Source organism: Martes martes, assembly GCF_963455335.1.
Source record: "Martes martes genome assembly, chromosome: 5".
Taxonomy (NCBI): domain Eukaryota; kingdom Metazoa; phylum Chordata; class Mammalia; order Carnivora; family Mustelidae; genus Martes; species Martes martes.
This window is the reverse complement of record NC_137892.1, coordinates 83,168,062-83,185,290: the sequence shown is the minus strand read 5'-3', so window position 1 is coordinate 83,185,290 and position 17,229 is coordinate 83,168,062. Positions and strand designations below refer to the sequence as shown.

Sequence of the window (17,229 nt, the reverse complement as noted above, 5' to 3'; positions counted from 1 at the left end):
CAGGTCATGAGCCAAATTTTAAATGCACCAAATGCAGGAGATGACTTAGCTTTGCAGTGAGCCCCTCAGAGTTCTCGACAGTAAAAGACACATCACGGATACAAGAAAATCACGCTGAAGGCATGATAAGGGATTTCAGTCTAGATATGTAGTTCTTAACCAGGAGCAATTTTCTCCCCCCCACTCCCTGGTATTTCACGACATCAGCAGATCATTTCGGTTGTCCCAGCTTGCTTTGGCCACTCACAACCAGTGGGGAGAAGGCCAGAGATGCTAAACGTTATATAAAGGACAACACCCTTCTCCGGAGAACTATGTGCCCCAGATTCAATAGTGCTGCTGTTAGAAATCCCTGTCCACATGGTAGTATCCTCCGAACTTGTTTCCTTGTCTCTCTTTTCTCCCTCTTAGCGGCCAGCCTCTGACTGGGAGAAATCCTCATCTCATTCCTCCCTTGGTTACTCCAGGGACTGTTCACTGGGCTGGGGAAAACATCCAAGTTCTTCAAGATGGCCATACAATCGGGCTCCTGCATCCCTCCTGAGCTCCAACTCACTTCCTTCTCCAAGTCCTTCCCTACGTACCAGCCTTCTCACTCACCCTGCAGTCCAGCAAACGTTCCGATCTTTCGTGTCTCGGCACCTTTGCCCACGCCGATCCCTCTGCCTTGAATATGTTTCCTCCCGCCTGCTTATGTAAGTTAAGTCCTGCTCAAAGATCAGTGCCATCCCCCGCAGGAGCACGTATTTATTAATCATCTCTCATGTGCCAGGCCCTGGTTTAGGTGCTGGGGAGACAGCTATGAAGAAGACAGAATAGGTCCAAAGAGCTACCGTCTAGAAAGGCGCTCTCCAATAGAACTTCCCACCATGATGGCAATGTCCTAAACTGGTACTAATATGATAGCCATGTGCCACATGTGGCTACTGAGAGCACTTGGAATATAGATAATCTGAATTGAAATCTGCTGTAAGCATAGAATACACAACTGTTAATCGTTCCTCTAGGCCCCATGGCAAACTCGTGTGATGGAAATTACTGTTTTACCTGTTTTGGAGATGAGAAAACAGGCTTGGAAAGGTTAGGGACAGATGGACAAAGTCAGGCAGCCCAGAAGGGGTGAAGCCTGGCTCTGACCTGGGTCTACGCGGCTCCAGAACCCACAGTCTACACACCACCACGGTCTACACGCCACCATAGTCTACACACCAGCTCCCCTGTGTGATACTTCTCACGCCCAAAGAGCAAGGAAAGATGATGAAAATGACACAGATATTCACCCCTGTCCTGGCCATACACTGACTCAGTCATCCTATCACTCATGTCAGGAAGTGAATCTGGAAACCGGGACAATGGGAGAGAAAGTCTTCTTTTCTCGGTCTCCACAGCCAACGGTATAGGCTAAAAAGCAGAAGGTGATGGGGGAACGAAAAGAGCTCTGGTCACCCCTGAGCATCTTGGCAGCTTCATGTTACTTAGCCTGACACTAGACACGGATTATCACTGCCTGCAGACACTTCTTCTCTGGGAGCACTTTCTTTTCTAGAAAGTTCCAGGACCACCCTGTCCTCCACAGGACTCGCTGTCAGTGTCTGTACACTTCACCTGCTCACAGGGGTCTTAGAGCCTTTGGCTTCTAAGCACTCAGTCCCCACTAGTTTGGAGCTACTTCTCTCCAACAGTGGCTTGAAAACCTGCACAAACATGACCTTTGAGTCTCGCTGCTGCTTGTTTAACCCATCCCCTTTCTCTGAAGCTCTTCTCCGGTGCCCACTAGGGCCACTGGGACCTCTAGAGTTCTGGCTCCCAAAGCCACATCCTCTTCAGGAAGGCACTAACCCCTCCCCATGGGTATTATTATTTTTTTTTAATTGATACACTCGAAATATGACATTGTGTTAGTTTCAGGCATTCGACGGAAGGGTTTGATGTATGTATACATCACAAAATAATCAACAATAAGCCTAGTTAACATTCAGCACTGCAGAGTGTTACAAATTCTTTTTCTGGCAAAGAGAACTTTTAAGATCTACTCCCATAGCAAGTTTTAAATATGCAGTAGGCTGTGATTAACCTCATCACACCCCCAGCCACCATTCGTGATTGCCTGCCTACTCTCAGCCTCTCACATGGTCCAGGGGCCCTCTTGACTGTGACAATCTGTCCAGAAGCCACCAGCCCTGATCCAGGCCACACTCCTCCCCCTGCCCCCCACCAGCCTATCGCAGTGATCCCCAAACTGGCCTCCCTTCAGGGGATTCCTCAAGCTCATTCTCCCCACAGCAGCCAGAGCGATGCTAAAACATAATTCGGATCAGATCACAAGGTGATGTGACCGGGCTCGTGTCCCATTCACTTGGGGATTCCATAACCTTAAGCAAACATTGGTGGAATTGAACTCGAAGGGTCACCTGTACCAAAACACTAGATGTGGAGCGGACTCCTGAGTCAGGCCAACGCCTGGACTTGGCCACCGGAGGCTGTCAGGTGGGGACGGGGATCCGCGCCCTCTAGGCTCTCCCCTCCTCCTCCCGCAGGTCTGGGGCCCGCCCACCCGGCGCACCCCATCTGCGGCGCAAGGCTCGCTACTTACATTTGCTGTGCCTGTCACACAAGGCTGATGCCCTCATGTCACACAGCCGGATCGTCCCTTTGCTGCTGCTGTACACGAAGCTGTTGCAGTGATGCGGGTGGAACTCAGCCGCTGTGATCACCTCCGTGAGCTCCTCCATGTTGGCGGGCTTAATGTCCACGATATCTGGCACAGGCGGGTCAAGGACGGAACCGGGACCTCAGGGGAGGAGTAGCAGCACCACCTGATTTTCGTGTAACCTGCAAGTATTTACCGCACGCGGGGAATCCGCAGAGGAACCCCAAGAGCACACGGGCAGGGCTTTCTGGTCTTGGCAGAGAGGCCCAGGGATGCCCAGGGCTCGGAGGCGTCATTAGAACTCCCGTCTCCTTGGCCCCTTAGGATATTTCATCGTCCCCCCAGGGAGAACATGCCCCATCGACCACCAGACTTACCTGCTCACGCTATCACGCTAACATGTGCTGAACTGCAAAGACTTTCACTTCTTCTCTGACAACAGTGGTCACGAAGCCAGTCCTATCCAGCTAAATAATTCAGTTTACCTGCATCTTTCCCTAGACTTCTGGGCTGATAACTGAGGTCCGCAGTAGACTGTGAATCCTCTCCCATGAAATCCCTGAGATCTTTAACAGCACACCAGTGAGAGTAACAGTGGCTGCTACTACTACTTAGTGAGCACTGACTCTAGGCCCATTGCTGTGCAAAGCAGATCGTGTATTTTAGTTCAGTTAAGCCTCAGAACATTGCGATAACCTGTCCCTTCCTGAATCCCCATTTGTCAGGGGTGGAGAGGGGGGCCTGCCCCGTGTTTCCTCTCAGGCGAAAAATTGTGCTCTCGAGGAATTATGCACCATTTCGCTCCCCGAAGATACATGGGACCTCAAGCTTCCAGAAGCTGTGATTTGCTTTAGGGCTTGGCTGGGAGTTTAAGTGCCTGAAAAAAAGCCCTCCAGTTGTACGGTGGAACAGTTTCAGTCTCCCATGGAACATATCTTTATCATGTTTTTTTTTTCTTCCTCAGTATTTTCCTTTCTGATCAAGAATTATTATAACTCCATTTTTCAAGGCCACATCCCTGTATACTGAAATGAAACATCTGGTCTTTGAATTATGGACGTGACTCTGTGGGCACGAGGTCCATCAGGAGGGAAGGGACGGGTCTGTGCCACCCCAGAGCTCGGGGGACCTGCGTGCAGGTTGGGGGGACACCTGGCTGAGGTGCTGAGGGCCTGAAACTGCCTGCAAAGGCATGGGGCTCATGACACGGACGCTGTCACACGGGAAACCTGACCAAAGCGATTCCCACTTTTCCTAGACTTCCCCACTCGTGAGCCCCCTTTGTGACTGAGCCCATGTGTACATCTCCAGCGGGGTTCTGCTTAACGTGTGTCCCTCCGATTGGCTTCACTATCGACTCCCTTCGCTTCCTTAGCCTTGTCGAAGCTGTAAGCTTAGAAGTCATGAAATGGGTTTAAGGGGCTAGTTACATTTTAAATAATATATGTGAAATAAATGCATATCAATTAAGATACAATTGTTGATATCTGTGTCGGGAGCTCGTCCATCCCGTTTCGGGAAACAGTGCATCGACTGAACAAGTAGTAACATGACACAGACTCTGCTATTAGGCTGGGATGGAGGAAAACCTTTTCTGCTTTTCATAAAGTTAGGGGCACAGTCCCCTGCTTGGAGCACACACGAGGTACAAGTATATGTGCTGGTATCTTCAGTTACACCAGCACGGACACAGTCACCCATTCCCGCATGTCTCCTATGCTCCAGCAGGCATCTGGCGCCATAAGGGCTCTGTAGGCTGTTGTGTCCTTCTCCCCTTCAATTATCTCTCAGAAGCCTTGTCGGGGCTTTCTAAAATTAGTTTGCGACTCAACTAACACTACGTTTTACTACCATTTCCCCCACCAAACCCAGATGCAAATATGACTTGGGTCTCCAGAGCCGGTGGGTCCCCTGGATTCACAAAACACTACCTGTCAACTCAACGGCTGCCATGGTTTTAAATCTGATTGCAGTTAGCACTGCATGCTGGGGCGCAGGAGACTGGGCCCCAGGAGGCCCCAAGCTGCCTCTCTGATGTTCTCTTCTGCTCTTCACCCCCCCCCCCACCAGACCCCTGCCCTGGGCTTAGGTGGCCACGGCTCCGGGATCCGGTGAGCAGAGGCTCGCGTGTAGCTGCTGTCAGATCTCATCGCCCTCTGGAAAGAACCTCCAGAGCCTAGCACGCCAGGGAGCGTGTTTCTCTTTTCCTAAAATAGGGCACGAAAATCTGGTGTCAGCTTTCTCAACCGCTACCAGGAGAGCTCTAAAAACAAGCCTAACTGGAAGGGATCGTTGCTGTGTGGGAGGGGGAGGTGCTACAGCTACTGTTATTTCTTTCTTACCTAAAAATAACGGCCTGAAGTCAGAACGTGTGAAAATGCAGTGCTTAAAGATATCCATGAAAGCAGGAAGGAACATCCCCCAGCACCCAGAACAGCACCACGGGCATGGGCTCCGGACTCTGCTTAGGGCTGCTTCCTCTGGATCCCAGCTCCCTCCCTTCCACCCAAGCTGGACGTTTACGCCTCCCCATCATCCCTCATCCCCAAGCATCGCCCTTTTGACTAGAATGTCTGACTCCACGGGGTTTGGCAATGGCTCCAATTCTCTCCTTAATAACTGCGATGCCAAGGACAGCAAGAGGATAATAATCAACAGTTAATATTTACCGGGTGCCACCCATTGTCTCATTTGACCTTCATCTCTGCCTTCTGAGGTCAGTACTAGGAACAGGCCTACTCTCCACGGGAAGAAGCAGTAACTGAGATCAAGTAACCAAGGTCACAGGACTAGCAGGGGAGCGGAGCTGGATTTCGAACCCTGAACCCTGTCTGTCTGACTTCAGGGCCTGGGAGCTTGGCCACAGGCTACTCTCCCTCCCCTGAAGAGGGGCCCTTCCAGAGACAGCCCTTCTGACTGCAGTCATCCTGGCTCTCTTGAGACTCCCTCCAGCTAATCCCAGAGGACAGCCTGTGTTTTTTAAATTCACTGACCACTTTGGTGGCCGCACTTTTCAGAATCAGAGTTTGGACACAGCATCTGACGCAGGATTCCTGTCTCCTATGATGGGATAATTATTTTTTTCTGTTTTGGACCATCAATTGGAACAGAAACATATGGGATTTCTTGAACTGTTCACTGATGGAGGATCTGCTGAGTTCTAAAAAACATGCGGGAGGGGACTAGTTACCAAAATTCTGCGGCTGACGGGGATGAAGGGATGGGGTATTTCACATCTGCCTCATCCAGAAACCCAGGACTTTCCTCTTACTCTGTTCTAAAGGGAGATGCACGCCTTCGGCATATGTGGTTTTGCCCTTCATGTTGGGAGGGAAAGAGAAAAGAGATAAGCAGTGCGTGGCTTCCTGTATTATCTTGAAAACAGAATGATGCATTTTGACAGTCAATTTTCTCTTCCCTCTGCTTTAGAACTCTCTATCCAAATTATTTCCCTGTTGTCCCGAAGAACTAAATGGCAAAAGCAAAGCATAACACCGGATTCATGGCTAATATACAAGGCAGACAGCCAACAGATTGCTATTAAATTAACCCTGGGGCTTGACAGATCTGTTCTTCCTGACCCCAACTGCTTATGGCATTCCTTATTAATGCTGAGCCCAGACAAATTACCTCTGCTAACAAAAGGGGTTAATCTGCTTCTCTGTTGGGACTCTGGAGGCAGCTCTGAGGACAGGAGGGGGCACAGCTAGTTTGGCAGCTGAGCTCCATGCTTGGAAGGCGGAAGGAGGGAAGGTGAGGGCATCACTGTGCCAGGCAGGGCCTAAGGCATCATTTAAAATAATAATTGAAGACACTGGGAGGTCACCCCTTAAGGGATTGGCTTCAAACAAATAAGAAGCCAGAGTCATAAATTACATCACCAGTGGGGTGAGGGAATGGAGAAGGTAATGGCAGGACGCTAAGGGGTAGCACGGGGGCCGTTCAAAAGTCATTTCCTTCATCTCCAATTTGGAAAAAGCTTTCTACCAAAAAAAAAAAAAAAAAAAGTCTACTGCAACACGATAAAAAAAAAAAGAGAGCAACAATAAACTGTATATACAGAAATAGGGAAACGAGTAAGTAAATTTTGATCTTCCTCATTAAATTGTTTTTGCAATGAAATTCTAAATCTGTTAAAAAGCTGTGAAACACTGCATCTATAGCACGATCATAAGGTCATTTAAAACTTACACTCTGGAACTGATGAGCCAAAAGGCAAGATTCTAAATGTTAGTAATAGTTCCATCTGGGTGGGTCTATGAATTTTCAATTATCAGTTATCATTTCCACATTTTCTTTTAATCAAGCAGTATTTCAGGACAGGAAAAGACAAGGTATTATATGAATTATATAGTATATATACTATAAGTATATATGTATAGTGTAAATGTGTACATATTATATATATATATACACACATATATATATGTGTGTGTGTGTGTATATATATATATATAAATAAAATTAGGTGAGAGAAGTTAGATACAAAATATATACATAGTCTGACCAGAGTCATGTAAAAAAAAGAGAGAAAGAGAGACAGAGAGAGAGAGAGAGAGAGAATACAGAATGGAAGGAAATGTGGTTAGTATCTTATAGGGATTAGATGGAAGGTCAGCATGTAAGTTACCCTTTAGTAACTCTAGTTTACAAAGGGTAATTTACTTTTACCATTCGCTCATTCATTCATTCATTCCTTCACGTAAATCCACAAATGTTTACAGAGAAACTGCTAGTACTTTTCTGGGTTGGGGGGGGGCGGGGGTGGATACAGCCATGACCAAAACATCTAAAACATCCTCCTGATCTGTGGAGCCTATATCCTAGCAGGGCATATGGTCACAAAGCAAGGCAGATCAACACAATATATAATATACTGGACAGTAATAACTGCTAAGCAGAAAAAGAAAGCAGGGAAGAGAGGGAGAAATGGTACGTGTGTGGGTGGACAGGGTGTGTGTATGTCCTAGGCTGAATGGAAGACAGCTTTCTGGATAAATAGGGTTAAGATTTTTTTCTCCTTTGAATGTTTATTTGTTTTTCTAAGCGCTTGTAGTTGAATTAGCTAGCATGATGTTAAATTGTGATGTATATCCCCTGTATATACAACCAAAACTAAGCTGTGAGATTATAGGTGATTCTAATAATCTCCACAATAAATACTTATTTTTAAACAATAAAAAATTAAAAAGTAGTTTCCTTGTGTTAGAACCATCCATGAGACAGGTGAGAGACCAGAGGCCTGATCACGATGGGTAAAGTTCAAGATGATACTGTGATAAATACCACGCTTGGAAAAAAACTGGGTCAGGAGACTGGGATTCAGTTTTGATTCCAAGTCTGTTTTGCTTGCAGAACATAGGAAAGCCATTTTTTTCTCTCTGGGTTTTGATTTTTTTCATCTTTGAATGGGCATAATCCTATTTACTCCAATAACCTCTGAGAATTTTGATTATGAAATAATTTCATGGAAAAAGTTATTAAATAGCTTTGCAGTAGACTGAATAATCCCATCTCAAAAAAATTATTTTTCCACAGATAGCTTATGCATTAGTTTCGTGGGCTTTTGAAGCTGACGTCCTTGCACGCTTCTGTCTTTATCTGTGCAGATTTTGTTGATAATAACAAGATTTCTTTTGTTTTTGTTTTGTTTCATTTCCTTTCTAAGCCCCACCTAAGCCGATCAAGGGCAGGAAAACTGAACAGGAGGCCTTTCTGCAGGCCAGGCTGGAGAGCGGAGTCTACACTGGCCCGGGGAAAAGACACCCATGTTCAAGAGCAGTTGAAGTTTTTCATGTTGCCGTAGTTAGAGTCTGCCAGTACTGAAGGTGGAGAACAGTCTTAACCACATTAGAGTTGGATTTCCTTTTAGGGGTCATTAATTGCTTTGGGTTTTTTTTTCTCCCCCTTTCCAAAGTCTGAATGCAATCTTTGGATATTAAGTACTGATTACCAAGCTTCCAGATCTTATTAGCTGAATGGACGTGTTACTTGGTGATAAGATGCCAGCAATCTCTGAAGAGGACTCTAAGGGATATTCCTCTTTTAAGAGCTTAAAAAAAGCCAATGTGCAAATATTTATGAAGGGTTTTCCAACTGCTAGGCTCAATATGAGAGACTGACAAAGAGACACATGGTGCCACATTAGTTACTGCTTATGAGTACGTAGTGAGCTACAAAAGACACTGGGCTGAGATTATCTTCATGATTTGGGGGAGGAGCACTTGAAAATCCCATAACTGTGGACTCTACTATTCACGTGACATAGAGTTTGAATTCCGCCATTAGGAAACACCCAGTATTCCCTTCAAAGGTCAGTTCGGATGTTACTTTATGATGCGTTCTAGCCTTTGCTTCATGATTCTCCCTGTCCTGTGTCCTGTGTCCTAGCACCTTGAATACATCTAACATGTAGTCCATATTATTAGTACTAACTGAATAATTTGAGACGGTGAGATAGAGGATATCTCACTGGAGTATGGGGTAAGAGTGACTGAGATTTTAATCCCCAAGTCTGTGACCAGCTACATAATCTTGAAAGCCTTTAGACTTGATAGCTCATCTACAAAAAGAGGCCAGAAACTACAAGAGATGATGTGTAAACATACCTGGTACTTAATACAGGCTCCAAAAATTGTTAGTCTCACCTTCCCTACTTTGACGACATGTCTGTCTCCCTCCGTTCACATACTAGCTTTGCTGGTTTTGTGATATGTTAACTTGGTTAGGCTGAATCCGTAGTGTTCCCTTTGTAGGATATTTCTGGTTATGTTGGGCTAACATGGGCTCAGGAGGTTTGGAGGACAGAAGGGAGAAAACAGCTGTTGTGTATCTCTCTCTCTCTCTCTCTCTCACACACACACACACACACACACACACACACACACACACACTCTTCCTCCCACAAGTTCTATTGTTAGGGAATCTGCTGTAAGAGATTCTGCAGATGTGATTAAAGACCCCAAGAGGTTGACTTGAAGTTCATCAAAGGAAGATTATCCTAGGTGGGCCTGGGTTAATCTGCTGGAAGATATTTAAGGGAAAGCTTAGGCCTTCCCTGAGTAAGTGACTCCTAAAGGCTGCTGAGTTCAAAACTGTTCTGTCTTCCCGACCACGATGTGTGGACAAGCTTCAAATCGTGTTTGTGCTATTCCAACCCACCTGTGATTTTTCCATTCCTGACTGATTGCCTTACAGATCTGGGACCTGCTTGGCCAGCCACACAACTGCAAGGCTAATTCATTTTAATAAGTCCCACTCCCTCCTGTCCTTTCTCTCTCTCTGTAGGCAGAAAGACAGACGAACAGACAGATACACACACATACACACACTGCTCCCCCAAGAGTTTTGCTTCTTTGTTTGAACTCTGATTCATCTACCCTTCAGATTTTAAGAGCCATAATACCAGGGATGGAGTTTTACTCATCTTGGCATTTCCAGTACACATAGTAAGTGTTCAATAAATGTTTATGGATTTTACTTTAAGTCATTGTGACTTAGCAGCCTTCCCTAGGCAGAGTTTTTTAAAATGCAGAAAATCCATAGTAGGTCAAGATGCCAGGCCTGGATACTGTAAATTATTTACCTTTTTTTTTTTTTTGAAAGAATGGGATCCAGGCAACAAGATTAGAAGAACAGAGGCCTGGGAAAATGTTACAGGTAATAATAGCTTCTATTTATTAAGTCTCTTCTCTGTGCCAGGTGCTTGGCTAAGAAGTTGACATGATGATTTCATTTAATACCCACAATAACCTTACAAGATACCTGGTATTATTATCTCCCTTATATGATGAGGAAATGGAGGGTCAGAGATATGTTAAGCAACTTTTCAAGGTCACACATATTTTAGGAGATAAAACTGGATTCCAATCCACTGAATGTGACTCCTGAGTCTAACTTCCAAGCTAACTACTACTAACTACTAAGCACTCCTAACAATTAAGCTCTACTTCTCTAGGAAGCTCAAAAAGCCCCAGAAGTCTGCCTAGCTGCATTCTTGCCTGCTCCCTTGACAACATGAGGTCCAAGGGGCTTTCTCCATGCAGAGGGAAATCCCTCATCTCATAAAATCCGAGGTATGGCACAGAGAGTCAGCAGCCACATAAGCAAAGCACCAGACCTTCGGAAACCTACCAGGGCTGTCACTGGAATGCTCTCCTTTTACACTAAATGCCAGTCTCAGAGTGATATGTACATTTGTGGATGGAAGCCAGAGCAGCAATAAGGGAGATGAACTGGTATCAGGCCCCACAGTTTCCTTCAAAGCCTGGCTGGTGGAATCCCACCGGAATGAAAGGGAGGCCGCTGTCCAAGGTACTAAGAGAGACAAAAGCCAAGAGCTGAAGTCCCCTCATGAGGGAATCAAGTCCAAAAGGGCCCCAGCTTAGTTGACAATAGAAGCTGATGCACAGGACTGTGAAGACCAAGGTCAGTAACGAAGCACCCTCTGATTCCAGATGTCTTCTCTCACAGAGATGTTCTGTGTCATGCCCACAGAACAGACTTCTGTAAGATGCGGCTTCTGCTGACTATTTTAGGCTTGCTTACACTATGTTCCACCACATTCTCTGAGCTCTAGTCACAATGGCCTTTTTAGAGTTCCCCCAACATCGTCATCCTCCCTCTTGCCACATGCCCTTTGTACATGCTAGACCAATCTCCCCCGACCTCTTTGCCAAGTTAGCTCACACTCTTTCTCTTTCAGATCTCAACTCGATCATCAATTCCTCTGCAAAGTCTTCTTTTACTCCCTCGTCTGAATCAGATTTCAAAAAAGAAGCATTCACACAACTGTATTTCCTTTCCTCACAGGGCTTTCTTCTGTTTGTAATTACAAAGAGGTCAGGGGAGATTGGTCTAGCATGTACAAAGGGCATGTGGCAGGAGGGAACGATTATTTGATGAATGTCATTCTGAAAGCAGGAAATTTCTTTTCACTTTTTCTATCCCCATGGCTTAAGTGCAGTGCCCACTAAAGTGCAGTGCCCACTAAACGAGGTACCCACTATTCAGCTGCTGAGGGCTGTATCTTTACTTCTACTTGACAGGAGCCTATTAATAGGTCCCATATTGGGCTAGGTAAAGGCCCGGTGAACTCATTCTTAATCCTGAGGAGAGAGTTCCAAGTATCCGAAGTATACCACAGAAAACTAATTTGAAAATTAGGGTTGCTTCTTGCCTTAGAAAGTCACTACTCTAGCAATGAGTTGTTATTATTATCCTAAAGTAGTTAACCCATTAAGGCTACATGGTCTGACCATTTCAAGACAGAACCTGTTATATAAGACAAAGACAGACTGGCTATGGAGGGAAGGGAGAGGATTCAAGCTGTCATGAGGCTAGAAATGCTTCAATCTGATCTGTTATTAAACACAAGACCCGGGCCTCAGAGATCCTGCAAGTATGTGGGATCTAGAGTAGAATGAGCAACATCTTGAAAAGAGCATCCAACTGCAAAACCAAAGGAGGAGTCTAGAATGGAGAAGACCAGACAATGAATGAAGCAGAATAGAATCCACTATACTATCACTCAACTTTTTTAGTTTCCTTTTCTTTCCATGATGATCATCCTTGTTTTGAAACCTGCTGATCACTCATTTAGCAGGGCACTGACCTAAGCATATATGTTTCTGTATGTATATATGTGTCTGTATATGTACAAGCATTATATGTGTTCACATACCTACATACATACATATATAGGTATATACACATATATGGATATATTTTATATGCAGTTGACCCTTGAACAATGTGGGGACTAGGGTCAGAGACACCAAAAATCCACATGTAAATTTTGGCTCCCTTAAATCTTAATGACTAATACCTTACTGTTGACCAGAAACCTTACTGATAACCTGAGTTGATTAACACATATTTTGTATGCTATATAAAATTATATACTGTATTCTTACAATAAAGTAAGCTAGAGTAAAGAGAACATTATTAAAAATATCATAAGGAAGAGAAAAATACATTTATAGTACTGTACTGCATTTATCAAAAAAAATCAGCGTGTAAGTGGACTGGTGTAGTTCAAACCTATGCTGTCAAAGGGTCAATTGTATATATAAAATTTATCCACATACACATATTAAACATATAAATCTTTTAAATATAAATAAATAAAATATAACCTTTTAAAAAGTTCTCACAATCCTCTTTGATAGAGTTCCTCTCTAAAGATCATGAAACAGAGGGCCGGATAAATTAAGAACCATATTAAAGCTTCCATACTCAGCAAGTGGTAGAGCTGAGAGTGAACGTTAGGACTTTGAGAGCTTCTAGAACTTTAAGGACTCCACAGCCTGTGTTCTCAACCATAATGCCAGTGTTACACCAAATGCCAGGCAGGGGAAGTCATGACTATTTTTTAACCAGACTGCAAGACCGTTTGTCTTACTATTCACTTTTCTTCACATATATTTCCTCTGTAACTTAAGTGGATTTTTCAGGATCTATGAAATCATCGGACTGATATGATAGTTCTACTTTTCTAGTCGTCATGGTCATAAATGCTAATTCTGAAAACAAAGAAAGGCCCCATCATGCTTAGAAGCCATTCACTACCATCCCCATAGTACTCCTACCATGCTCCAGGAACCCCCAGCATTCTAACCTGAACCACATTTTCCAGCCTTCGTAGTGGATAAGAGGCATCACGGAAATGGCACTAAACACTGTGTGATTTAATAAGAGCTGCCTGCTGGCTGGTGTTTTTCTGAGGGTGTTTTGAAAGCTGGCCGCGTCCTCCCCCAGAGGTGGCTACACTTCAGTGACAAGAGGCAAAAGGGTCCCAGTTTGTACCGTCAGCTCAGGACTTAAGGCGGTGTGGTTGAAAAGAACTGTATAGATATCAGTGATCATCATCCTCATGATGACGATGATGATTTTACATATGGCTGCTTTCAGGGTGAGTGGCACAGTCTCATTTGTATGCCAGCATCTGGCAGGCTGTCACACATCTGCAGAATATAACCTAAATTGTGCTATTAATATTTCCCCTTTGCATTCTCCCCAAGGCATCTGTCTCCCCAAATGCCTAAAGAAACCCCCCTCCCTCTTGAAGGCCTAGAGGCAAATCCAGAAAACATGTCACCTAGACTGGGGACAGCAGGCGCTCAGAGAGACAGCAGCTGAGACTGAGCAGATTCCTGGCTCTTGGAAAAGGTGTAAAGGGAGAGAGGGAACCACAACCCACATTCATCCTATTTGCAGCTGAACTTCCAGACATAATCTGTAGGCAGGTCTTCTGAGGCTCAGATAGTAAGTAGAGTCTGCTCCGTGACCAACAGGAGGTGCCAGTCATGGTCCTGAGGGTCAGGTCTTAGTGCCTCCATCACTGCCATTGCTTGCTTAAACTGCCTTTCTTAGAAGACCTTGGCAAACCAAGAAACAGACACTTCCATATAGAGAACAAAGTAATGGTTACTGGAGGGGAGGTGAGTGGGGGATGGGTGAAATAGGTGATAGACATTAAGGAGGGTCGTGATGAGCACTAGGTGACACATGCAAGTGTTGAATCACCATATTGTACAGCTAAAACTAATATAACACTGTAAGTTAACTAATTGCGATTTAAATAAAGATGTAAGGAAAAAAAAGCCTTGGGCAACTATCAAGCACTTTTCTGTGGTGGAGACTAGCTAGCTGTGTACCAAAACCAGGTCAATATGTATATTTTTTAAACACACATAGCTACACTACATTTCCCAGCCTGCTTTGCAGTTAGAGGTAGACATGTGACTGACTTCTAACCAATGGGATTCATGCTATTTGAGGGCCTGGCCCAAAAGAGCCTCCTGTGTGGGGTCCTCTACAATATTTCCTTTTGTTGTCTTGACTGCAGGTGAGGCTGGTGACAGTGGGGAGCTGCAAGATGGAAGGACCTATTTCTTTGATTCAGAGTTTGGAGGAGTTTGCTTTTTGGTGGGGATGATCATAATGGACTTTATAACAGAAATCATCTTCTTTGTGTTTGAGACACTATGTAGTCTATTTTTATCAAAAGATTCATAGCTTTACTATAACCAATGTACTCTTTAAGTGAAATTTCCAGCTTAAATTTCATGATCACTGGGGCACTTGGGTGACTCAGTCAGTTAAGCATCTGACTCTTGGTTTCAGCTAAGGTGACAATCCCAGGGTTGTGAGATTGAGCTCTGGGTCAGGCTCCCTCCTCAGTAGGGAGTCTGCTTGTTCCTCTCCCTCTGCTCCTCCCCCAGCTCATTCTCTCTAAGTAAATCTTAAAAAAAAGTAATCAACTGTCTACTGGATAGTTCCATTTCAGTGATCTATCACACTTCAAACTTGCCCTGGCTAATCAAAATGGCATTTTCTGTATCTCAGAATGTTCTAGGCACTCAGATACAGGAATGGATCATATAAAGCCCCTTCTCTCCTAGAATGTACACTTAAACATGGGGAAATCCAAAATACACACACGCACACACACACGCACACAATTTCAAATAGTGATATGTACTGTGAAGATAAGAAGGATAGAGGGCTATTGGTGGCTACTTGGTAGTTAATGCGAAAAGGGCCTCTGAGGAGGTGCCATGAGTTTGAAATGTGAATGATGGGATATAGTTAGCCATGTGAACTCTGGGGACAGAGTATTCCAGAAAGAGGGGACAGCAAATACAAAGAAGAGACGTAAGATCAAGGTTTACCCAGGAACAGAAAAGAGATGAGTTGGCTGAAGCAGAGTGAATTCGGGGAGAGTGATATGACAGGATATCAAAGAGGGAGGCAGGGACCAGACCATAGAGAATCTTATAGTTCAAGGTAAAGAACTTGGGTTTTATTCTAAATTCATTGGCAAGTTATTAGAGTGTCTTAATCAGGGGAAGAATGAAATCTGAATTAAATACTGAAAGGTCCAATCTTTTATGGGAACATGAACTATGTAGTAGATCAAGAAAAAAAAGGAGACTAAATAGGAGATTACTGTAGTCACGCAGAGGAAGGGATAGTGGCCTATGCTCGTGTAGGGGAGGTAGCAGGAGTGGAAAGGGAGAAAGCAAGAAGCTGATCTGAGATATACTTCAGAGTAAGCACTAGTGGGACTCATAGATTGGGTTGGGGGTAGGGAGGTTGGTGAGTGAGAGAAAAAAGTCCATACTGACTCCCAGGTCAGGTGCTCAGCAGCCTGGATAGAGAAATCATTACCTGAGAATGGGAATTCAAGTGAGGAGTCAGGGTTGTGGTGGGATGGACCACAGGAGAGGTAGGGAATAAATGACCCATCCATATTATGAAACAGAGACTCATTGTAATGGAATTAGAATGTTGGCTCAGATGCTCATTCAACAATTTTCTTGATGTTGCTGGATTTTAGCTAAATAGGGGACAGTGATATTTACATTAGGGGGTTGTTATATCAAATATACCTTTGATGTATGGGGACTAGAAGGAAGCATGATGGGGTCGTGAGGGTTGCTAACACAGTTTAGTTTCTTGATCTGGATGCTGGTTATACAGGTGTGCTCTGTGGAAACTCATCAATCTGTAAACTTACAATATATGCACTTCTCAAAATGAGAGTCAATGCATGAAGCTCCTATTGTAGTGCTTCGAATTCAATAAATGGCAGCCAGTATTATTTTACCATGCTGATACAATGAAAACCATCTCACAAGTACCTGCTGCCCATAGAGGCCATTTACAAATCCTTTCACAAGAGGAAGGAACCCTAACTGAATTCTGGGGTCTTATCTTATAGTTGACAAAGTTGCAACTGACTTGAATTCACGACACACGAATGCCTCTTTGCCAATGAACTGACTCCGAGTTCCAACCCACAGGCAGCGCTGGACCACTACGTCAGTAATTCAATACTTCTCTAAGTTTGTTAGGATGAAGGATGGATGCCGACACAATTGAAAAGGGAACAGCCCTCCACAACTGCTAGGAGCAGTGGTAATGATGGTTTCTTTCTCTTCTACTTCCCCCCAAGCCTGATCATACCTGAATACTTATGATTCAAGCCAACTGGTCATTGGCCCCCAGGAAAGGATACTAAAACTTTGATTGGTTATTTCAAAGTTCCAGAGGTTAATCCTCAGGTCATCAGCTGACATGTAGGTCTCATAGTCGCTGTTGACTGATATAGAGTTGATGTGATATGTGTGTGCGTTGGCAAATACTCTTCGCGGGGTGGCCTCCACCATCAGGTCCATGGGTCTCAGGACAGGCACCTGGGATGGAAGAGAAACAGATCACTTCAGAACGAAAGCTCTTCACCAGGGAAAACGTGTGCATGTTTATGTCCTTCACCATCACACACAAAGTCATGACCACAGTTAAAAACTTGAAGTTAGAGAAGCAGACTGATAAATCCCAGGTTTCTGCCTCCTCTGCTGCTTTTAGATTTATTTATTTATTTATTTATTTATTTATTTATTTATGGTCTATTCCTTTCAGTTTTACATCCTTTTCAAAAGATGTCACCATCACTTAGCCCTCATGGGCAATTTCATCCTTTATAGGTTCTGAGCGTTTTTCCCTGGCTGCTCTAGGGGGCCTCATCCTAGGGGCACTGAACTTAGAATCTACAGTGCTGTCCTTAGCTCTCA

General features: G+C 44.4%; 1 protein-coding gene across 3 annotated transcripts in view; it reads right to left on the bottom strand.

The window, feature by feature from the left end:
* PPP2R2B (protein phosphatase 2 regulatory subunit Bbeta) overlaps nt 1–17,229 on the bottom strand; it is a 420,374-nt gene that overhangs the window by 47,243 nt on the left and 355,902 nt on the right. For all 3 annotated transcript variants that reach the window (XM_080803440.1, XM_080803442.1, XM_080803441.1), the window contains 2 exons: nt 16,674–16,851; nt 2,594–2,758 (listed from right to left, as the gene is read on the bottom strand). In XM_080803440.1, the coding sequence (XP_080659566.1) occupies nt 2,594–2,758; nt 16,674–16,851 (343 nt within the window). The remainder of the gene's footprint in view (nt 1–2,593; nt 2,759–16,673; nt 16,852–17,229) is intronic.